Source organism: Capricornis sumatraensis, chromosome 17 (genome assembly GCF_032405125.1).
Source record: "Capricornis sumatraensis isolate serow.1 chromosome 17, serow.2, whole genome shotgun sequence".
Classification (NCBI taxonomy): Eukaryota; Metazoa; Chordata; class Mammalia; order Artiodactyla; family Bovidae; genus Capricornis; species Capricornis sumatraensis.
The window spans coordinates 77,116,983-77,141,078 of NC_091085.1; the positions used below are offsets into that span (position 1 = coordinate 77,116,983).

The window sequence follows — 24,096 nt, forward strand, 5'->3', positions numbered from 1 at the left end:
CCTCGGTGACTTACATTTGTTTTCTTATAACAGAGAAACAGTACTTAGCTTGAGGTTGTTTTGGAGATGCACATTCAGTCTCAGAATAGAATCTGGCGTATGATAAACTCTTAGGTTTAGCTCTTGTGCTTTCTTCAGCTACTTATCTGATTGAATCCTCAGCCATCCAGCAAGATTGATGATTAACTCCATGAGTTGCCCACGTTTCCACAAGATAAGAACAGAGCTGGGGTTCTTCTGGTTGCTCAGGTCTCTTTCTCCTTATTCTTTGAGATGGAAATTTATGAGATCTATAGGCATGGTCTACAGGTTTATCTGAAAACCAAGACATTCTTTCATTTGTGTTTGACCAGAGACCCTGATGGAAGTTTTCTGAGAAAAGAGGACAGCTTCTCATACTTCTTAAACTCTTTTTTTTTGTTACTAATTTGTCTTTATTTTTTTTCCTTTTCTTTTCTTTTACTTCTTAAACTCTTTTGAGTGAAATGTATCTGATTTTGTCACTAAGTCTAAAACCTAGGGATCAGATCAAAGTTCAGCCACTTAGGAGTGGCCGCTGGGAAGAATCTGGTAGGCCTGAGACCTAAGTGGGAACTCATGAGTGAGAGGAAAAGCCGGAGTGAAGTGAATGGACACAGGAGAAGCAGAGAGCTCACTTGGGGATCAAGGTCGGGAAAATGTGAGATGGGAGACAGACAGGTACTTGACCTTCATAAGACTGGGTGGAGGTGACTGCCAAGTCTCCAGGAAGCCCTCTCTTCCTGCTGATTGCATGAAGCTGTGTGTGCTTTTATTTATCTCAGAGCTGAGCCTGTATTTTCCTTAATCATTTTTTAAAAAAAAATCTCTTCCAACACCTAGTCCAAGGCCTTGCATCCAGTAGGTACTGAACTGAAAGAGTGAGAGGGAGGAGAGCTGTGTCCCCAGACCCTCAGGCCGGATCCCTTTGTTGATGGCACCTGAGCCCTCAGCCTACGTTCCACGCTGGTGCAGTGAGTGCACGTTGTAGGCAGTGTTAAGAACTCAGGAGGTCCCAGTGAAAACCTGCCTCCAGCAGTGCTCCACACTTCTGTAACTATGTACACCTCATTTTTTCCTTTAGGATATATTTTTTAGGCTCAGTTTTAGCAGTAAAACTGGAAAACCAAGCCTGGCCCTAATCAGAGTGCCCGATTTTAGCTCATACAGGACACCATGGTAAAATCTGGTGTGACCATTCTTCCTTGTTATTTCAGACATGTAGTTTCTCTCAGTTCGAGTCAAGATTTTGCAAAACTTGTCAGTTCCTGCATATCTGTGTTGCCTTCCTGGTAAGAGTTTTTTTACCTGCCGTGTCAGTGTCTGCTTAGCTCTTGAAGAACCTGTTCTCTCTCTTCCTCCTCCTCTTTTTTCTTTTCCTTCTCCTCCTCTTCCTCCCCTCTGCTCGCCTCCTCCTCCTCTCTCACTCTCCCCCTCATCCTTCTCTCTCCCTCTCTCTTTTCTGGACCCAGTTCCCTCCCATTCTTCAAGGCTTGTTGGTCTCCTCAGAGGACTTTCTCTGATTCCCATGCAGGTGGTCACTCCCCCACGTATTCTTTGTGTCCCAAGGCCTCAGCTGCCTGGAGGGTAGCCAAGTTCCTGTCCTCTAGTTTGTACGTAAGCTCTTGGCTTCTCCTCTGCCTCTGGCTGCCTTCCCAGCATTCTCCAACACGTTAGTACTTTCGTCGACAGAGAAAGGGAAAAGTAACCTATAATCAATGTCGCCAGTTGGTGGAAGTCAGAAGAGTGCTGAGACTATCAGCCAAGATGAAGTCTTTGGATCACTCAAGTTAGAAATGTATCTGGGCTTTCCCTGTCTACCAGTGACATGGCTCATTTTGAGGTTGTTTCTTTTTGGGTAAGCTTTATGTTAGGGGGGTGATTTGGAGTTGGGATTAAGAACCAGGCTGCCTTGGTTTGAACCCCAGCTCCATCCATTCCTATCTCCGTGGCCTAGGGTGAGTTACTTAGTCTCTCCTGCCTCAGTTTTCTCAACTTCAAAATAGAGATCATAGCGCCTACATCACAGAGCTGTTTTGAGGACTGAGTTAGTTAATACATGTAAATCTCTTAGAATAGTATTCAGCTAGTGCAATCCAGGTTGGCCATTCTTATCATCATCATCATTATCCCTTATCATCCTCCTTATCCCTGTGTCTCATCTCCAAATCCTCCTTGTTAAAGTATGAATTCAGCCATTTACTTATATTTACATTGGTGTGATTTCATCTTACATTTGCATGCTGATTAGCTTCTATGTGTCACGTCTGTGTTAGGTCCTGGTATATATTTGTGTGTGTGTGTGACACAACTTCTTGCAAAATGTATCTAAAATTACAGTGGTGAGTGGTAATAAGGCAGTGTGTGTTTTTTTTTCCTTTTATTTATTTATTTATTTTAAATTTTATTTTTGCTTTATTTTACTTTACAATACTGTATTGGTTTTGCCATACATTGACATGAACCCACCACGGGTGTATATGAGCTCCCTATCCTGAATCCCCCTCCCACCTCCCACCCCATATCATCTCTCTGGATCATCCCCATGCACCAGCCCCAAGCATCCTGTATCCTGTATCAAACATAGACTGGCACTTCGTTTCTTACATGATAGTATACATGTTTCAACGTAAGGCAGTGTTTTGAGTCTTAACCTACACAAGAGGATCAGGGAAGGCTGTTTTTAGATTGAGCTCTGAAGGATGAGGAGGAGGCAGCCATGTGAAGATTGGGGAAAGAGCAATCCAAGCAGAAAGAACAGAATGGTCAAAGGCCTGAGGTGGGGAGGAGCTTGGGGTACTTGGGAACTGAAGGGGGGCCAGCATAGGGGAGAGAGCATGCATCCTGATCAGGCCCTTCAGGTGAGGGGCCCTGAGTTGTCGATGATCCCAAGGACGAGTTTGTCTGAGTTTGTGAGAGGACTGGTCTCCAGATTCCTTGACCTATAAGTGCCGGCAGAAGACCTACAGCCTCTGGGAAGATGACAGCTTTGGCAGTGGTTTCCTGATTTCACACTTGTTTGGTTCCTGGGACAAAGAGAGAGTTCATGAAGATAAGAAGTGAAAGGCCACCTTTGTCCATGGGGAATGTGAGTTGATGTAGAGTAAACAGAGATTATGATGACTCTTGAGACGGCCTGTGTCTAAATATTTACCAGAGCCTCAAGAAATGAAATAGCCTGAATGTAGGAACCCCACCTTCTCTTCTGTCCCCAACCAGGAAATGTCATCCCTAAGAGATGGTGAGGGTCAAAGATTAAACCTTCTCAAACTTCCCCTGTGAAAAGACTTTTTACTAGGAAATCAAGATGTTAATTTAGATTAGACCAGTTCCCCAAAGGATGAGGGAGGAATCAGAAACACAAGTGTGATCCAGATGCACACAAGGTCGGACCCCTCCTTGAGGTCTCGTTTTTACTAACACTGAGCTTCCAGGTCACCCTATTGACATCTCAGAGCCGCTCATAGACTCTAGTGAGCCCCACTGTTTTTATGGGCTCTTTGTAGGCCTGGCAGGACAGGTTTATTGTCTCTTCCTCAGAAGAGAGCCATCCTGGGCATGTCCCCATTAAGAGTCCTGATGTCATGCAGCCAGTGGGAATCAGTGCAACACAGGGGCCTTTGGTCACTTGGTTCCTGCTGTTTCCCCAGGAGGAGGCTCCAAGGATTTGCTGTCACTCACCCACCCACACGCTCACTCAGCAGGCTTTTACAGAGTGCTTGCCATGTGCAAGGAAGGTCCTGTGTTAAGTGGAAGCACGAATGGTCTTCAAGAGCTAGAGGATGTTTGGGGAACAGCACTTATACAGAAGCAGTTACCAAAATGGGGCCTGATAGGCGCCGGGAAAGTGCAACAGGCAACACGCGGGGCAATGCCAGGGGAGGAAGAGCCTGGCTCTGGATGGTGTCAGCAGAGAGATAGGACTGGGCTTCTCTTTGAACATGGGGGTAGTGTTTTTGCAGGTAAAACTTGATGGAGAAGGAATTCCAAGCAGAAGGAAATGGTCCAAACAGAAGCAGGAGGCAGGAAAGCCTCCTGAGTATGTCTAGGAGGCTGGGTCTGTGTGATTTAACTGGAGTGCGGAGGACTTGGAAGGCATTAGCGGTGGAGGTGGGGGGCTACTGGGGCTGGAGAAGAAGGACGGGGCTAGTTTACAAAGGCCACTGAGAGCCTGTAAGTCCTCTTCCCAGTTGCATGCCATGGCAGGAAAGAAGAACCCTCCAGTTGGCACTACTGATTGACTCTGGTGGTTGAGGTCACCCTCTGGGAACTCTTATGACTCCATCTCTTGAGGTGACGGTGTTTGTGGAAGAATTTCCCAAAGAGCCTTTGAGTGGCTTATGTAGATTTCCATTTGAATTGTCTCAATAACTTTCCTGTGGTGTGAGGATCCTCTGGCAGTCTTTATTCAACTGAGCCTGCCGGTTCTAGGGTTTCACCAGTGAGATTGGCCAAAGCTTGTTCCGGTTCACGCTCTGTTCTCTTGGCATATGGGGAAGTGACAGTGTCTCCCACTTTGTAGCCTGAGTGCCATGGTAACAGGCCTTTAAATCTCTGAAAGTGTTAAAATAAAAATAATACTAAACCCCCCCCCCCCAGACAACTCTAGAGATAAGTAGGAGATTCTTTCACCCCCAGTTTTTGGTCCTCCGCATCTTAGCATCCCAAGATTGTAATTAGTCACTGCACTTCTGCTCCCCCTAAAAGAGGTCACAACAAGTTTAAGAAGGAATAGCGACTTTCAGTACAGTCTAGGGCAGGCTTCTCTAGCTTTACTGTGTATAAGAACCACTCTTACTCCTCTGATTTAGTGGGTCTGGGGTGGGGACTGAACTTTCATAGTTCTCCTGAGCACCTGGCTGAAGCCAGTGCTCCAGGCCCACAGGGCATTCTGTGAGTAGCACTGGTGCAGGGAGCCCTAGGGCTGAACACTGAAGGAACGATCATTAGATGAACTGAGGTTTTCCTTTGGTCTGAGAGAGAGATGTAGCTCCTGCTAGCTTCCAGCTCCTGATATTAATGCAGTAAGTCCCCTACATACGTAGCAGCGTGCTTGTACCTGAGCCTAGGTACTCAGCTAACACAGTCAACTGTATAGTACTGTATTGTAATAGGTTTAGAATACTTTTCACAGAAATAATACATACATAAAAACAAATGCAAAAAATAAAGAAAACACTTCTAATCTTACAGTGCAGAACCTTGAAAGGGCTTCCCAGGTGGCTCAGTGGTAAAAAATCTGCATGCCAATGTAGGAGACGTGGGTTCAACTCCTGGGTCAGGAAGATCCCTTGGAGAAAGAAATGGCAACCCTCTCTGGTATTCTTGCCTGGGAAATCCCTGGACAGAGGAGCTTGGCGGGCTACAGTCCTTGGGGTTGCAGAGTCAGATATGACTGATGACTAAGCACACACACACCTTGAAAACTACAGTAGTACAACAGCTGGCGTACAGGGGCTGGTACGCACATTTGCATCTTTGAAAGTTCCCAACTTGAAGGTTTGTATGCAGGGGACCGACTGCAGTTGGTATGGAGAAATGAATTTGGCCAGATGTTTTCCTTGTGGTTTCAGTAGTTGTCCCTTTAGAGAAGGCTCATGGAAACACATCAAATTTGCCAAATCCTGGGGGGATTAAAGGAAAGAATTTTTAGTGAAAGAGCCACTGTATTGATAATTGCCCATTATCAGGAATCTAAATTGCAATGAGAAGAACTCTGTTTTTGTTAAATAGTCCAGATAATTTAGAGGCAGAGTCTCCAACAGTGATGGGAACCAGAGGCACTGGCTTTGTCTTCAGCACTGCCAAGAACCCAGTGCTGAGCGGCAGGTTTGAAAGAGCACCTGAGGCCACATGATGTCAAAAACAGATGTGAAGTCACGAAGGGTAGCCTGCTTAGGCTGGCTATTCAGCCCAGCCATGTCTGGACTGGTCTATCCAGGTCTGAAGCCCTTCCGGCGTCACAGCTGGGGCTGCGGGCAGCGGAGAGAGCGACAGAGGTGGCTCTTGAGGAGCAGGCGCATGAGGAGACAAAGCTCAGCCTGCAGAAGATGTGAGGGCAGGCGCAACCCCTGTCCCCTGCAAGGAGATCAAACCAGTGAAACCTACAGGAAACTGACCCTGAACAGTCATTGGAAGCGCTGATACTGAAGCTGATGCTCCAGTACTTGGCCACCTGATGCAAAAAGCTCATTGGAAAAAACCCTGATGCTGGGAAAGATAGAAGGCAAAAGGAGAAGAGGGTGGCAGAGGATGAGATGATTAGATAGCATCACTGACTCAATGGACCTGAGTTTGAGCAAACTCTGGGAGATGGTGAAGGACAAGGAAGCCTGGCATCCTTCAGTCCATGGGGTTGCTAAGAGTCAGACATGACTTAGCAACTGAACAACAACAACCCCTGTTCGGGGAACTAGATCCCATGTGCCACAACTAAGAGTTCTCATGCCGAAACTAAGGATTCAGCACGCCATGACGAAGATCGAGGAGCCCGAGTGTTGACACCTGGCACAGCCAATAAGTTAAAAAAAATTTTTTTTAAAGAAAAACTGGGAGATAATGACAGCCTGTACAAGGACTGTGTGAAAAGTGCTGGGTGCCAGTGCCATTGTGAAGGCAGAGTCAGGTGAAAACGATTCAGTGCAGGTCCTGCGGCCACGGGCAGGAGTTCAGATGAGGCCAAGGTGAGCGACTGGAGAGCAGTGATGACCGTGATAGAAATGAGCTGCACCTGGACCAGTGTCCCCAGAGCTCCCCTGGCCGCCACTCCATCAAACAGTGACAGACGGCCTCAGGAAAGCCCACAGCTGCTTAAAGCCCACTGTCTCCCTTTGGGGGGGTCTTGGAGAGGACTTCTTAAACTTAAGGTTAATCTAATGCAGTTAATCATTACTGATAATTGTGCCCTTAATAGTACACCATTAGGCTTAATCATTTATTGAGTAAGAGATGATAAATGAAAAAAAAAAAAAAGATGATGGATCACGACAGGCAGGCTACACGCAGAAGGGAATGCTGATTAAAGGTAGACTGTTATTCCCACCAAGCTTTGAGGAGGAGGTGGATGTGCTTAAACAGCCAGCTTTCCTCTTAGCTTCCCCTTCCCCTCCTCCTCTTTCCTTTTCTTTTTCCTTTTGCCCTCACAAAGTATTTTAATGTTTTTTTAATGAGGACAAAATATAATGTGAAACAACAGAATTTTCGCGTCATGAGAATTCAGTTTATGATCAGAGGCAATGGTGATTAACTTCTTTTTTTATTACCTGATTACTTAATTTATTATTTTTATTTTTGGCTGCTGGGTCTTCGTGGTGGCATTTGGGATCTTTTCATTGCATGTGGGTTCAGTAGTAGTGGCACATGAGGGCTTTAGTTCCCTGGCCAAGGATAGCACCTGTGTCCCCTGCACCGGAGGGCGGATCCTTAACTGCTGGACCACCAGGGAAGTCCCCGGTAATTTACTTCTTTATGCAGAGTTTACTGGGTCGTATTCTTTTAACTAAGGCAAGTAAGCATATGTTGTTCAACACACTTTAAAGTATGGGCAACAAAAGATGAAAATTCTTAAGCTGCAATAATTAAAGTACGCAGTTTCCCTTCTCAGTGAATGACATCCACCCAGTCACTGAAGTCCTGATTCTAGGCATCATCTTTGATGACCCCTCTCTCCAGTCTCCTACAGCTGGCCCATCAACAAGGCTCATCAACTTTGTTTCTGAAATGTGCTCCAGCGTCTGTGCTTGCCTTTGTCTCAGCTGCCACCACCGGAGGCCAGGCCACTGCCCCTTCTCACCTGCCAGCAGCAATTGCCTCCTGCATGTCTCTGTTTTCTCTTTTGCCCCCAGCACTGCACTCTCCACATGCTTGAGAGAAAGCCTTGAAAACAGGCTAGATCCTGTCCCTCCCCCGCTTGAAACCCTCCAGTGGCTTCCCGTCACAGAGCGAGCCCCACACTCCCACTGCGGCCCACTTGGACCTACGTGATGTACCCCTCCCAGCTTTCCAACCTCTTCTCACTCGATGCACACACTGCAGCCACTCTGGCCTTCTTTCTGCTTTCCAACCACGATGACCTTCCTACTTGGCCAGAGCATTCTTTGCTAGAATGCTTTCCCTCTGATCTCAGCATGGTTGACTTCTTTTATCATTTCGATCTCAGTTTAGACACCCCACAGAGGATCATTCTATCACACTTTTCCATTTTCTTCACAGCACTGATCTCTCATTTTCTTTTTTTTTTTTGGTCAGTGCTTTTCATAGAGGAATCCCCAGTGTCTAGAATAGAGCTTGACATACTGAATAGGTGCTAATTAACATTTGTGGAATGAATGAATGAAGCCACTTACACCATCATCTCCTCATCGTTCTGGAGACCTCCAGACCCTCTCCTATGACTTGGCATATGGCATTAAGCATATCAGCTATAAATCATATATTGACGGAGAGTTAGGACAATTCCTTGGAACAATAATCTGCCTTTTGGGAAATATGTGTTTTGTTCCAGACTTGAACCATCTTAGGGATTTTTAGACAAATAGAGCCTCCCTGCATTGCTCAGCAAGACTAGAGATAATTATATTAATACTAGTGTGGTGCTTTTCGAATGTTGCTCTGCCTTCTCCTCCTGGATATAGAAAAACTCTAGAACTTTTTGGAGTTCTCTTGGATCTCAGATGCAGTTGAGTTGATGGTACAGTATCATGACCAGTCACTGCAAAATCCCTCTCTCGTTTCCCCTGATACTTCCTCCTTCATCTCCTAGCCACAGTCCCATTCTCCTTTCCTCTCCCAGGCTTCCATTCTCGGGTATTTAATACACACACTTTCAATTTGCCTTCTAGCTTATGTTATTAGATATATGTATATCTTTGAAAAATGCAATGTTTTGTACATATATATATGGGGTCTTTGAGATCTTTATAAAAAATAAAAATACTATATTGAAGGAATTCCCTGGCCACCCAGTGGTGACAACTCCATGCTTTCACTGGTGGGGGCTCAGGTTCGATCCCTGGTGGGGGAACTAAGATCCCACAAGCCTTGCAATAAGGCCAAATATTTAGAGAGATATTGGGCTTCCCTGGTGACTCAGTGGTAAAGAAATTCACCTGCAGTGCAGGAGACACAGGAAATATGAGTTCAGTCCCTGGGTTGGGAAGATCCCCTGGAGGAGGAAATGGCAACCCACTCCAGTATTTTTGCTTGGAAAATTTCATGGACAGAGGAGCCTAGTGAGCTACAGTCCATGGGGTCACAAAGAGTCAGATATGACTGAGCAGCTGGGCACCTTAGAGAGTATTATTACTAGTGGAGTCCCTTAAGGAAATGGCAATCCACTCCAGTACTATTGCCTGGAAAATCCCATGGACCGAGGAGCCTGGTTGGCTACAGTCCATGGGGCCACAAAAGTTGGACACGACTGAGCAACGTTCCTGTATGTTTCCTGTAATAGGATTACAGAATGTAACAGCTAGGAGTCACTTGGAAATTATTGGCCCTACCCCTTGCCTTCTTTGACAAGTAACAAGTGATCTGAGGTCCAGAGGCTTCCTTTTAAATGATGTCTTTCAACGAAACTGTCCCCGTTTCCTGAGAGCCTGAATTGGTCAACGTCCCCAGTGGGCAGCGCTGGAGACCACTGAGATGAATGGCAGAGGCCGGCACCCGCACGCCCAGCCTCTGAGGAGACTTCCAGGGCATGCCTGACGGGCTGTGGGGCATACCAGACCTCCCTATCTATCGAGCACTGGGCTCACAAAGGTCTCGCAGAGGTCTCATCTGGGGGTACATCCCATGGCTCCTCCAGTCCTCCCCTTTTTATCTTCACCATTCCCCAAGTCCCCACATTCGCCTTCCGAACCAGTGGTCCCAGCAGACTCTAGCAGTCAGGTTCCTGGCTGGCTTCTGCTCTTTCTTATCCTTCTCTTGGTTGCCATGTCTCTTCTATCTTTGGTCTGGCCTTGAGTGTCCTGGTGAAGCACAGAGTCCTCACCTGAACTTTTTGTGTTTCCAGATTGGAGCCTCTCTGTTTGCCAGTAACATTGGAAGCGGCCACTTTGTGGGACTGGCAGGGACCGGAGCAGCTGCAGGAATTGCCACTGGGGGCTTTGAATGGAATGTGAGTAACTCTAGAGACACTGTGTCCTGGTGCCGGAAGCAGCTTCAGTAGTCGGCCAGCTCAGTTTACACTCAGAGATGTTCTAGATGTTAGAGAACCTCCCGGGGCCACGTTGCAGTGCAGTGGAGGAGAGGCTCAGTTTCAGGCCCTCAGAGTCCTGCTCCTCTTCCACCACGAGAAATCACTGACATGATGGCGTTAGTGTTTCTTTCTTCTTTTAACAGGGTGGGGCAAATTGAGAACGTAGCACTGACGTATATAGGTTACCATGTGTAAAATAGATAGCCAGCGGGAAGCTGCTATAAAGCATAGGCAGCTCGAGTGACGGGATGTGGTGGGGAGGTTCAAGAGGGAGAGGATATATGTATACTTACGGCTGATTCACATTGTTGTACGGCAGAGACCAACACAACTCTGTAAAGCAATTATCCTCCAATTAAAAATAAATTTAAAAAAGCCAAGCCCTCTTGTCCCCTTTCAGCCACATTAGAGGTTTGGAAATACTTACCACCAGATTTCCAATATTATTATTATTATTTTTAAAAGCTTCCTAAATGGTATTTTACTCCTGTAAACCAGGGAGAAGGCCGAAGGGACTGTGATACCAGTGGGTAGCTGCCTGGGTCCCTGTCCACTGTTGCCCAACTATTGTTCCCACGGGCCCATCGGGGTCACAGGCCTCCTTCAGTCACTGATGTCACTTAGGAAGATGTCCATAGAGCTCAAAGAGAAAGTGCCAGGTGGTTGTTCTGGGGCAGCTGTGGGCCCTGCAGGCAGCAGTGTGGCTAAGTCTCCTCCTGGTTTGACTCTGCCTCCTTTTTGGTTTTAGGCCCTGATTTTGGTGGTTTTGCTGGGCTGGGTGTTTGTCCCCATTTACATTAAGGCTGGGGTAAGTATCTGCTCTGTTATTAGGTAAAATGTATTTTCCTGCTGGCAAGCATTTGTGTGAACTTGGTCCTCCTGGAAAGCAGAGGAGACTTTTTGGGACAAGAGTCTATGACTTGGCTCTTTCCTGGGCTATAAAGTTCCCGACTGCTCTCAGAGGCATTAAATAGATCCACTTGGCCACTTTTCCCTCTAGAAAGCCCTCCTAAGCAGTCTCAGTCTATTCAGCACCTAGATTATCACATTCCCTCACACTGGGTGAGTGAATACTTGCAAGGTACTGCCGTGCATTGCTCACGATTCATAACTGTCTGCCTCTGCCCCTGGAAGGGAAGCAGCACGAGAAAAAGAACCACAGTTTCTTCTGGTTTACAAACACCAGCAGTCCTTGTCTGCTGAGCATGCAGCTGGCACTCATCTCCCAAATAGCGTGCTCAGTCTCTTGACTAAACCTCTGGCATTTCACATAAGACAGCTTTAGCATCGTCCGTCCTGCGAGATGTGATGAGCATCCACTCCCTGTACACCTGTGCATTGGGAGCTGAAAGCAATAGAGAGGAAGCGCAGGTAGCCCATGGCTCTCCTGGAGGCCCAGGGACTGCTGGGGACACGTGTCTGATTCCAGGAGACAAGGCTCAGGGTTGAGGACCCGAGACAGAGTGTGGTTGGAATTTGCAGACAGGAGCTGGGAGAGCAGCTGAGCTAGCCTGCAGCCACGGCCCTTGGCAAGGCTTCTGCGCAGAGCAGGGTGAAGCACCCGGCCTGGCCACCTTGTTTCAGTGCGCTGAAGCGATCCCGCCGTGGTTATGGCGTCTTGTTTACAGTAGGTGCTGTGTTTAAGACTATTTAGGGCCTTCCCAGTGGCACTGTGGTAAAGAATCCACCTGCAATGCAGGACATGCGGGTTTAATTCCTGGGTCAGAAGAGCCCTTGGAGGTGGAAATGGCAACCTGCTTCAGTGTTCTTGCCTGGAAAATCCCACGGACGGAGGAGCCTAGCGGCTATAGTCCATGGGGTCCAAAAATAGCTGGACATGACAGCAGAGATGCACACCTATCTGTTTACTACCCCTCCCTCCTTCAAGGCAAGGATCGGTCTTCTTGGTTATATGCAGTCATGTGTTCATTAAAATATTGTTTATTGGGCACCTACTACGTCCTGGGATAATACCAAGTTGGCTCTGCAGTGGTCGGGCGTGTGGAATTGAGATGAGCACGTGGCTGGAGGCCAGGGCCTCCTGGACACCTCTCAGACTTCTCTGACCAGCAGGGTCACCCCTCTGACGCCGGAGTGGATGCCCCGCTCTGCTTGCTCTGGGGCCTCTGGTCACCTAGGCTGTCAGTGATCGCCCTTCTGTCCGGATAGGTGGTGACGATGCCGGAGTACCTGCGGAAGCGATTTGGAGGCCAGCGGATCCAGGTCTACCTGTCTGTCCTGTCCCTGGTGCTGTACATTTTCACCAAGATCTCGGTGAGTCCCCGCCCTGGGAGCTGGGCGCTGGCTGGCTCAGAGCCTGCCCACTCTTGCTCCTCAGCAAATGCTGGCCCACAAAGGGTAGTGCTGTGTTGCTGTTAACTCGGTCCCTTAGGCCTTCTTGCTTCTGAGGGTAAAGTCCTATTTCACACATCAAGGAGTGAACACACAGACCTCCTTACTGTGGGGAAGGTTGAAGACATAAGTGGTTCAAGAAGGTTCAGTGAAAGCTGTTCTTAGTAGAAGATTAAAAGGAAGTAACGGATACCTGAGGGCTGGCCCTGACATAAAGCTGTAAGCCTTTATGCCCTGCCAGGGTCAGAATCTGGACCTAGTCTTGTCACTTGGCTTTCACAGTGAACAACATTTTGCCATTCTTGGTTCATCTCTTCCTTTCCACCTTTTTTTCTGCAGTAGTATTTTAAGTCAAATGCCAGACATCATGTCATTTCACTGTAGATTCTTTGGAATGCACCGTTAACTTCTGAAAACACGTAACTAGTATGCTGTTATCATGCTTAACAAAATTTATAGTAATTTCTTATTTTAGGTAGTTTAACACAGGGCCCATATTCAGATTTTCCTGATTATCTGAAAAATGTCTTTCAGTTGATTTGCTTGAATCAGAGTTCACATGAAATTTACACTTGGCATTCGACTGTTTTCTTTCTCTAGAAGAAATATATATATATATATATATATATATTTTTTTTTTTCAGACGACCACAATAATTTTTCTGTTTTATATTATTACCTTTTACATTCTTATACTTTTTTTTGATTGGGTTGTCTTATTGTTGTTGCATTGAAATTATTCTTTATATATTCTGAATAACTTACCCTTATCTGATATATGATTTGCAAATATTTTCTCCCATTCTGTAGGTTGTCTATTCACTTAGCGTCCTCTGATGCACGGAAGTTTTAAGTCTTGACGAAGTCCAATTTATGTTTTTTCTTTTTTTGCTCATGCTTTTGGTGTCATTTCTAAGAATCCATTGCCAAATCCAAGATCGTGAAGGTTGAATGCTATGTTTGCACCTAAGAGCTTTGTAGTCTTAGCTCTTACATTGAGGTATTTGATCCACTTTGAGTGACCTTTACACATGATGTGAAGTAGAATCCAAGGTCATTCTCTTGCACATGGACATCTGGTTGTCCCAGAACCATTGAAGTGATTGTTATGTCCTGACTGAATGTTCTCACCGGGGACATGGGCTCAGGAATTGGGCCCGTAGGGCTTTGATTGGAACTGGGGCTGACACCTAGCTTCACTGTTCTCTCCCTCCCCAGCTTCCTGACATCAGGGGCTGCTACCCTTGACTGGTGCCTGTGTGATGATTCCACTCCTTCACTTGTAACTAGTTGCTTCAGGGATTTAGTTACAAGATGAAAACCCCAGGCATTCCAGTCTTATTTCCCTAGAGACTGGTGTGTATGGACTGGACTGGGAGTTGCTGGGAGGGGTGGAGAAATCAGGCTTCCTGAGGGAGGGGAGGGCAGGGGCGAGAGGAGGAAAGGAATGTAAGCAGAAAGGCGCAGAGGTGACCCTGGCACCCGTAGAAGCTGATGGGACCGCTCCTTGCTCCCTGATTCAGCTTGTGAAGTGGCACCTGTCTAGTGACCATGTAGAGGGGGGCACCGGCATTCCCTTTCTTGGAAGCCAACCTTCTCCAAGTCCACAGTTCAGGTGGGGGAAAGTCTGCTGGCTGAGCTTTGCCCTTGGAGCAATGTAGCAGCAGTCATATAAGTAAGCTCAGGGCTCAGCCTCTCTGCCTGCCTTCCCAGTCGCCTCACCTATAGTTCAGGTTACTGATTAAACCTCCTGGATGTGGGAGCCCACAGGTACCTGAGGCGCAGCCTCCCTCAGCTCAGATCCTGATGGAGTGCATCCTCTCCCCAGCACTTGGCTTCTTCTGAATTTTACTTTTGAATAGTACTTAGTATGGACTGTGGGCTTCCTAGGTGGTGCTAGTGGTAAAGAACCTGCCTGCCAACGCAGGAGGCGTAAGAGATATGGGTTCAATCCCTGGGTTGGGAAAATTCCCCGGAGGAGAATATGGCAACCCACTCCAGTACCCTTTCCTAGAGAGTCCCATGGACAGAGGAGCTGAGTGAGCTACAGTCCAGAAGGTCACAAAGAGTCAGACATGACTGAAGCAACTTGCACCCTTTCTGTGTGATTTCTGGGGCTGCTTACTGGAAGCCTTGTCCAATCTCCACCCAATGCCCAGAGCCAGTGATCCCTTGAAAAGTGCATATGAAGGATGACCTCTGCCTTTTGTTTTGTGCCAGTCTTTTTATTTAGTCTCCGATAGGGCCTGACTTCTTCCATCTCTGGTCCTCATAAGAGTATGGCATGGGTGGGGATTTTTACCTATTTTCCACTTCACGGAAGAGAAAACTGAGTCTCAGAGAAATTGAGTAATTTGTCTCCAGTCGTGTAGCTAGTGTAGGCGAAGGCGAGACTGGAGTCGGTTTCTCTAGCCCCGTTGCCTGCATTCTCACAACTCTGCACTTGCTTTGATGGGAAAAGACAGGGAGACATAGGATAACAGAGTGGGATGGATTTTCTAGTTCGTGATTGATGCTCCCATTTTTCAGTGGGGAAACTGAGGACCAGAGAAGGGAATAAACAATAGCAGAGCTAGGTTGAGAAGCAGAGTCTCTGATACTTTAGACAATATGTCCCCTGGGTCTTCTAAGTCCAGTATAAACAGATCAAAATTCAAGACCTTGGGGAAAAGTAGCCAGTTAGGTGACCTTCCAATATAACCACATCTCTGAGAGTGGGATTTGAAGGGAGAAGTGAGAAGGGAAGGGAGAAGTCCGCTCACACTGGGTGCATGAAGGATCTGAAGGTGGGCCATTTAGGCAGTGGGGAGGGACAGGGAAGGCCAGACAGGCAAGGCTTTGTCTTTAAAAATTAGCCTGACTTCAGATTCACCATGGCTCACAGAGCATGAAATCCTTAAAAGAATTACACTGATAGTGACTGTACTCGCTGGGAGCTCACATTAAGGTGCACATGAGTTCAGGGCTTGTGGACAAAAGGAATCGTTAATTAAAATAAGGTGGTCATTGCACACAAACAGAGATTAATCACTGTTGTGTGTGTGGAGGCATGGGTACCTTATGATGGATAAGAAGAGTGGCCTTTTGAGATCCATGTTCAGACAGGGAACATCCAGGGACCTGACAGGAAGGCTTCGGGAGGGTGTTGGGTTCCAGTAGGCATGTAATTGATAGGAGAGAAAAAGTGAAACGCATTTCAGATACAGTGTCCCGGATGTGGCCCTGGCCACTGACCACAGGTGGCGTGGAGCCTTGAGTCTGGCTGCCGTCTTCTGGCCATGTCCTTTGGGACTCGGAATTTCTGAGACCCAGACTTGATTATTCCTCCATGCGCTCCTCTGATGACACAGTGGTAAAGAATCTGCCTGCCAATACAGGAGACTTGGGTTCCATCTCTGGGTTGGGAAGATCCCCTGGAGAAGGAAATGGCAATCCATTCCAGTATTCTTGTCTGGAAAATCCCATGCACAGAGGAGCCTGGTGGACTATAGTCCACGGGGTCACAAAGAGCTGGACCTGACTGAGTGACTGAGTACAAGCACGTATCCCTGAGAATTTCATATGCTCCTTCCCGCCCACCCACTCCACCCGAGCACCCTGCCTTATCAAGCTCGGAGAAGCAGTCTGCTGTAAGATTTCCTGGCATCATGTCTCGTATTTAAATGTACAGGATCACTTGAGATAAAGCCTGACATTTTATGAATTACTTGTGATGACCAAACATCCCTGTGCATGTTTCCTGGGACTCTTAGCACAGATCACAACCCTGATAAACTTCTATAGCAACTTTGCTATCTATTCTGTATCTTTGGTTGAAAATAAGAGCTTTGGCTTTTGCTTAAGTTTTGAATGTTTATCACCTTGTGCATTCACTCACAAATAGAGAAATTTGAATAACTGGGTTCTCCATCTCAAACCTCATTGTCAGGCAAAATTTACTGGGTACTCTGATACAGCTCGGACTAGAATGGGCAGCAAATGCATGCATGTAAAACCACAAAATTTCAAATCATCAGAACTAAGACTAAATAACCTGCCCAAGGCTAATGAGATTAGTTACTCTAAGAGGGTTTCCAGCTGGATTTGTAGTTTGTTGTTCCTTGTGAGTTCCATAGAGCTTGTTCAGTCAAGCTTTCAAAGGCTAAATCCATCTTCCTGTTTTTGTAAATAAAGTTTTATTGGAACACAGTCATGCCAGTTGTTTGATGTATCATCTCTGGCTGCTCTCATGCTTCAACAGTAAATGACTTTGTGCAGGTTGGACAGAAACTGTATGTCCTGCAAAGCTTAAAACATGTATGAAGTGAGCCTTTACAAAAAAAGTTTGCTGGCCCCTGGTCTTCAGTTCAGTTCAATTCAGTAGCTCAGTAGTGTCCAACTGTTCGCGACCTCATGAACCGCAGCACTCCAGGCCTCCCTGTCCATCACCAACTCCCGGAGTTTACTCAAACTCATGTCCATCGAGTCCGTGATGCCATCCAGCCATCTCATCCTCTGTCGTCCCCTTCTCCTCCTGCCCCCAATCCCTCCCAGCATCAGGGTCTTTTCCAATGAGTCAACTCTTCGCATGAGGTGGCCAAAGTATTGGAGTTTCAGCTTTAGCATCAGTCCTTCAAATGAACACCCAGAGGACCATAAATGTCTAGTTCACTTCAAGTTGGTTTTGCTTAGCAGCATTGGTAAAAATTTCTGTGTCCCCCACCCCCTTCCTTCCTTCCTTCCTTCTTTAGTAAGGGCTAAGTGGGGTTTAAAGAAGAAGCAATTTGGGATAAGCTATGAAATAATTGATCTCATAGGATTAGAGGCAAGTTTTTTTATATCAAAGCTGGTGGTATATTCTGCATCCAGTCCTCAAATTTTATGAATAAAAAAGTAATGAAATGCTTCGAACATACAGTAAAGTACAAAAAATCATAGAGCTAGTACTACCACCAAGATTCTATAGATCTAAATTGCATATCATTAAAAAAATTAAATATAATAGATAAGGCTCATCTATAACCTTTTACCCCATTTCCTTCTTCTTAAAAGGTAAACATTATCTTGAACTTGGTATGTATTTTTCTGGTCTATTTTAAGAATATTTTTACTATAAAATGTGTATTATTCATATATCCATAGGGAATATATTCTGTTGTTAAATTTCTGTTTCCTCACCTTTGGAACTGTAAGAAAAATATAATGATGGCATTTAAGAAAATCTGGAGGGGAAAAGCACCCATAAGCCTATAATTATGGCACAGACATTTTCACAGTTTGACTTGGCCTATAGTGTGTGTTTTCCTTTAGAGATCTGCGTTCAGAATACGCAAGCCATTTTGTGGTCATTCTCCCCCTTCTTAGTATCAAACTGTAAACATTTCCCCATATTTCTACCTTCACAATTATTTTTTAGGGGCTATGGAGCATAATAGCTGATATACAGATTTCAGCCAGCCACCTAAAAATCCTCTGGTGGATGAAAGGCTCTCAACAAGTAGTCATCTTTGGGTCTAGTGATAGAAGCAAGACTGTATTAACTTTCAGTGTATAACTTTCTGTGCTATTGTTTTGAAATCGTACAACATAATTATCTTATTTTAAAAAGAAGTAGACACATTTTTTTTTCGATTAAAAAAAGACCTTACTCTCTGCAGAAAATATTCCAAAAAGGAGGACATTTACCTTTGAATGTTGTGGGAAGTCATTGGATTTGGAGATGGAAAACCTGGATTTTAGCCCTTGAGCAAGTCCCTGAGTTTTTCTCTCTCATCTATAAAGTAGAGTCAGTTTACCTGTCCTGTTACTTTGTTTTGAGAATCAGAACAATGTATGTTTCTAAAAGTCCTTGGTCGACTGTAAATGGAGGAAAAACTATTCTTATGAAGTGGAGAAATGTGTGGGCACCTAAGAGACCCCAAGACATGTCAGAGTGCCTGGGGTTAACAATAAGCTCAGCTATCATGTCCTTGGTCACACCTGCTGACTTTCAGGGTTCCAAGGGCAGAGAGAATTCATTCTTGAAGTTAAGAATGACTCATAGGAGGAAGAATTTTTCAAGGAAGAGTTTTTTCCAATTCATGAGGGAGTTTTTCTTGAAATTCTTTATCTGTCTTGTTAACTGGAAACCGTGCATATTATAAGAGCAAGATTTCGATTAACCCAACACTTCCCATAGTCTCTGTAGACTTTGTTTTATAATGTTATTCTAGGGATTGTGTTACTTGTTTGTGACTAATGATGGCAAGGCAAGTATTAATAAGGGTATCATAGTCTGCTATGGCTTGTTGTCATAAAGCATTACAAATTAACTACTCTGGAAAATAAACCAAGGGCATTTTAAAGGCAGGAGAAACAGACTCGTAATCTTTTTATAGCTCACTTATGCTTATTAGCTAATTCACTGAATCTACAGTGTGCACATTTAACAGCATTCCAATGAATGGAACTCCTCAAACTGAAATAACTTTAGTGATAGTACAGAGGCCTCAGAGGGGAGAGATGGACTTTATGAACATTCATCACAGTTCCATGTGGCCCAGAGTGCAGAGTCTAGCAGGAGTGGCCTTTTCACCCTTAGCGAGGCTTTTGTGCAGCAGGGGCTCTTTCTTCCTCTTCAGCCTTAGCTGCTCCAGAAGGCAAGGTAGAAGAAGTCTCAGACCTGGGAGGGGAATGTTTTCCTCAGCTGAAGATCCTCTCCAGGTCCAGCCACTAAGAATCACAAGCCCCAGGAGTCAGAACCTCGCACTTTAAAGAGAAGAACACTGAGACAGGGACAGGTGAAATGTCATCCAGGGTCACTCAGACCTATCCTGGCAGTACTGGGGATAAAACCCAGGTCCTCTCACCACCAACCGTAAGGGCAGGGGTCTCTTTCTAAATCGCCATCTCTCTCCCCACGTCCTGGATCAGCCCCTCTTCCTCTTCCAGGGAAGACAGTGACAGTAGGTCCCCTGGGACTAGAGAATCTGCCGGGAGCTAAGGCACTAGGTCCTCAGGAGGCCCGACTTCAGAGTTGGTGTGAGATGAGCTCTCTGCCAACCAAGAGGCAGGGAATAGGAGATTTGGTCGGTGGGACCTGAGCCACTGGAGGCCCCGAGGAGCTGTGAGGAGGATTAGAGAGGACGAAAACAATCGAGAGAAGATGCAAGGGCACCCTTCCCCAGGGCCTGACTGGGTGGCCCCTTACATGCTCTGAAATGTGTTCAGTTTTATGCAATAAAACAGTCCTTGCACTGCATCTAGGGAAAGCCTAGTTCTTTTGCATCTAGAGATTTGAAAGCAAAAGGTTCACCCCCATCATCCCTTAATGCTGTCCTTCTGGTAGTATTTTTGTGGAGAAGGAAATGGCAACCCACTCCAGTACTCTTGCTCGGTAAATTCCATGGATGGAGGAGCCTGGTAGGCTACAGTCCGTGGGGTCGCGAAGAGTCGGACATGACTGAGCGACTTCACTTTCACTTTTCACTTTCATGCATTAGAGAAGGAAATGGCAACCCACTCCAGTGTTCTTGCCTGGAGAATCCCAGGGACCAGGGAGCCTGGTGGGCTGCCGCCTATGGCGTCGCACAGAGTCGGACACAACTGAAGTGACTTAGCAGCAGCAGCAGCAGCAGGTAGTATTTTGGAGAACACATGAACACCCATTTTGGGTGACTCCAGGGCTCTCTGTTGGTTTAACTGCACCAACCAGCCAGGTAGAAAGTTCTTTATGGGGCTAAATGAGGCAGGGAGAAAAATAACTTCTTCAGTTCAATTCAGTTCAGTTCAGTCGTTCAGTCGTGTCCGACTCTTTGTGACCCCATGAATCGCAGCATGCCAGGCCTCCCTGTCCATCACCATCTCCCAGAGTTCACTCAGACTCACGTCCATCGAGTCCATGATGCCATGCAGCCATCTCATCCTCTGTCGTCCCCTTCTCCTCCTGCCCCCAATCCCTCCCAGCATCAGGGTCTTTTCCAATGAGTCAACTCTTCGCATGAGGTGGCCAAAGTACTGGAGCTTCAGCTTTAGCATCATTCCTTCCAAAGAAATCCCAGGGTTGATCTCCTTCAGAATGGACTGGTTGGATCTCCTTGCAGTCCAAGGGACTCTCAGGAGTCTTCTCCAACACCACAGTTCAAAAGCATCAATTCTTTGGCGCTCAGCCTTCTTCACAGTCCAACTCTCACATCCATACATGACTACTGGAAAAACCATAGCCTTGACTAGATGGACCTTAGTTGGCAAAGTAAAGTCTCTGCTTTTGAATATGCTATCTACGTTGGTCATAACTTTTCTTCCAAGGAGTAAGCGTCTTTGAATTTCATGGCTGCAATCACCATCTGCAGTGATTTTGGAGCCCCACAAAAAATAAAGTCTGACACTGTTTCCACTGTTTCCCCATCTATTTCCCATGAAGTGATGGGACCAGATGCCGTGATCTTTGTTTTCCGAATGTTGAGCTTTAACCCAACTTTTTCACTCTCCTCTTTCACTTTCATCAAGAGGCTTTTGAGTTCCTCTTCACTTTCTGCCATAAGGGTGGTATCATCTGCATATCTGATGTTATTGATATTTCTCCCGGCAATCTTGATTCCAGCTTGTGTTTCTTCCAGTCCAGTGTTTCTCACGATGTACTCTGCATAAAAGTTAAATAAGCAGGGTGACAATATACAGCCTTGACATACTCCTTTTCCTAATTGGAACCAGTCTGTTGTTCCATGTCCAGTTCTAACTGTTGCTTCCTGACCTGCATACAGATTTCTCAAGAGGCAGGTTAGGTGGTCTGGTATTCCCATCTCTTTCAGAATTTTCAGGAGTGAAGAGGGAGTGATTCCCCCTAAACTCACATGAGACAGTCTGGATCCACAGTCCCCAGCCAGCCAGGGACTGGTTTTACAGAAGACACTTTTTCCATGGACTGGGGGGGAGGGGATGGTTTCAAGCTGATTCAAGCGCATTACATTTATTGTGCACTTTATTTCTAATCTAATGCCGTCATCGATCTGACAGGAGGTCCTGGCCCAGAGGTTGGGCACCTCCGATCTAGATAAAGCCATCTGTCACCAAGCCTGCCGCACAGGAGGTTCTTGGTGATGCTCTGGCTGTGTTTGAATCCAGATGGATCCCATCTAGACAGAGGAGATAAAATTATGATGGTGTTTACATCTCTCTCCATTCCAGGCTGAGGGTGGTTTTCCCTCTCACAGACTCCAGCCCTCACACTTGTATTTGGGAGTAGATCTGATAAACCTTTAACACTGAGGTGTAAATGAAGGGTAACAGCTCACAGCAGCAGCCCACAAAGTGGGTTGTGAGGCACCTCAAGGTGTTAATAGTTGTTTCTTGGCACACAGAGTTCCACAGTTGAGTGAGTTTGTTAAGGGTCATTTACTACAGTTCTCTCCTGGGGATTCACAGTGCACTGAAGACTCAGAGAAGTCGTGTGGTAAAGAAACTGCCTTAACTTTATTTAATTCAGCATTTCACAGGTCTCTTTTACAGAATTCTTCTTTTTTTTTAATCATGGAACATTTATTATCATCTTGAATAAAGCTTTTTGGGAAATTCAGGAATAGAGCAGGACTGTCTTTCAGGTGTTCATATCCTCTTGTTCTTTCATACATATTCTTATTTTTCTAATTTCTGTTAGCTTTATGTATTCATTTTTAATTAATCAATTATTATCTTTTGGTTGTGCTGGGTGTTCGTTGCTGTGTTTGGGCTTTCCCTAGTTGCAGTGAGTGGGGGCCTGTCCTTGCTGCAGCCCGCAGGCTTCTCATCGCGGCGGCTTCTCTCGTCGCGGCGGCTTCTCTCGTCGCAGAGCACAGGTTCTAGGCACACGGGCTGCAGTAATTGCAGCACACAGGCTCAGTAGTTGCTCTGTGGCTTGTGGGATCCTCTCAGACAGGGACTGAACCAGTGTCCCCTGCATTGGCAGGCGGATTCTTATCCACTGTACCACCAGGGAAGTCCTTCTTTTGTTTTTTATTTTTACTTTTATTGTGGTCAGCACTTAGCTTGCCATCCAACCTCTTGACAGATTCTGAGTGTACAACACGTACTGTTGACCAGGTGCGATGTGGGGCAGATCTTTAGAGCTTATTCCTCTTACTTAACTGAGAGATTATGCCTGTTGATTAACAACTCCATCTTCCCCCAGCCCCTAGTAACTGCCATTCCAGCCCCAGATTTTATGAGTCTGACTATTTTAGAAACCTCATATACATGGAATTGTGCACTGTTTGTCTTTCATATTCTCAGTTGGGGATCAGGATATGAACCACTAACCGTGAAATTTCAGTCAAAGGTTAAGGGATTGTGGCCAGTGTGGGGCCCCAGAAATCATAGGCATCAACATGACTTAGGAATCGCTTTCTGCTAACCTCTCCAAGCCTTCCTGCCTGTCCCTGCAGCTGACAGATGTGCCTCAGCTGGTGTCTCTCACCCCAAACCCACCTCTCCTCTCCTTCCAGGCAGACATCTTTTCTGGGGCCATATTCATCAACTTGGCCTTGGGCCTGGATCTCTATCTGGCCATCTTTATCTTATTGGCAATCACCGCCCTTTACACAATCACAGGTGAGTCCCCTCGAATGGACCAGCCCCAACCCAGCACAGGGTTAGGCACTTCTGAATGGTGAAAGGAAGGAGCAGACGTGGCTTCTCCTCTGGAGGAAGAGATCCACGCAGGAGACGGTTTGAGGAAACAGTTGTAGGTGCCCCAGAAAAATCCAGTGTTTGTGGGAACAGGAGAGAGCTTGGCCTAGTCGGGAGAAGCAGACCAGGAGGGCCGGGTGCAGGGAGAGGCGGGAACGGGAGTCAGGAGCGGCAGTGGCGAGGCTAGGCAGGGTAAGCGAGCGGCTGCGTCCTGCGGGAGCAGGGTGCTCAGTGGGAAGTAGTTGAGGCTGGGGGGTGTAGGTGGTAAGACCTGATGGCTGAAGTGGGGTCACAGTGTGGGGGTCTTGAAAGTCATTTTACAGAGACCTTGGGTTTGACATGACGGGGGGTGAGGGGCACACACAGATTTTAGAGAAGACTCAAGATGTGACTGGAGAAGCTGGAGACATTAGTAGCCATTGGGGGCACCTTTGCAGAGGTGTTGCTCTACTCTGATTAGGGGCAGGCAGGGTCTGTGATGGAACTTGGTGCCGAGCTGGAGCCCCATAGTGGTGGGGACAAGTTGCTCAGATGGTCTGAGAAAACAGAGTGGACATGCAAGCAGCCTGTGAAATGTGCTGATTTGCTCATGTCCCCAGACATCTTGTGAGCTGTCAGCTCTTTGCTCTTCCCTGCTCTGTCTGTGGTGGCTGCTTCTCCTGGCTTAAACCATCACGTCAAACTCTCCATCCTCAAATAGGGAGAAGCTTTCTTTCCAAGGCCTTCCCAGCCTTTCTGTGAAAAGTGGAGCTACTGGGACATGTGGGTGGCAGACAGCTGTCACAGGACGAGGGAAGGCAGGAGGGAGACTGAGGGGTGCCGAGATGTGCAGAGGGAGAGACGTGGGGGGGGAGGGGGGAGGGGAGGGGGCCGACGGGGCGCCCTCCCACCTGAGGTCACACGCATCG

The 24,096-nt window shown here is 46.5% G+C and overlaps 1 protein-coding gene across 3 annotated transcripts in view; it reads left to right on the forward strand.

The window, feature by feature from the left end:
- The window catches only part of SLC5A1 (solute carrier family 5 member 1), a 55,928-nt gene that overhangs the window by 10,844 nt on the left and 20,988 nt on the right, over positions 1–24,096 (forward strand). For all 3 annotated transcript variants that reach the window (XM_068989809.1, XM_068989810.1, XM_068989811.1), the window contains exons 3-6: positions 10,031–10,135; positions 10,965–11,024; positions 12,386–12,490; positions 23,005–23,110. In XM_068989809.1, coding sequence (XP_068845910.1) covers positions 10,031–10,135; positions 10,965–11,024; positions 12,386–12,490; positions 23,005–23,110 — 376 coding nt within the window. The remainder of the gene's footprint in view (positions 1–10,030; positions 10,136–10,964; positions 11,025–12,385; positions 12,491–23,004; positions 23,111–24,096) is intronic.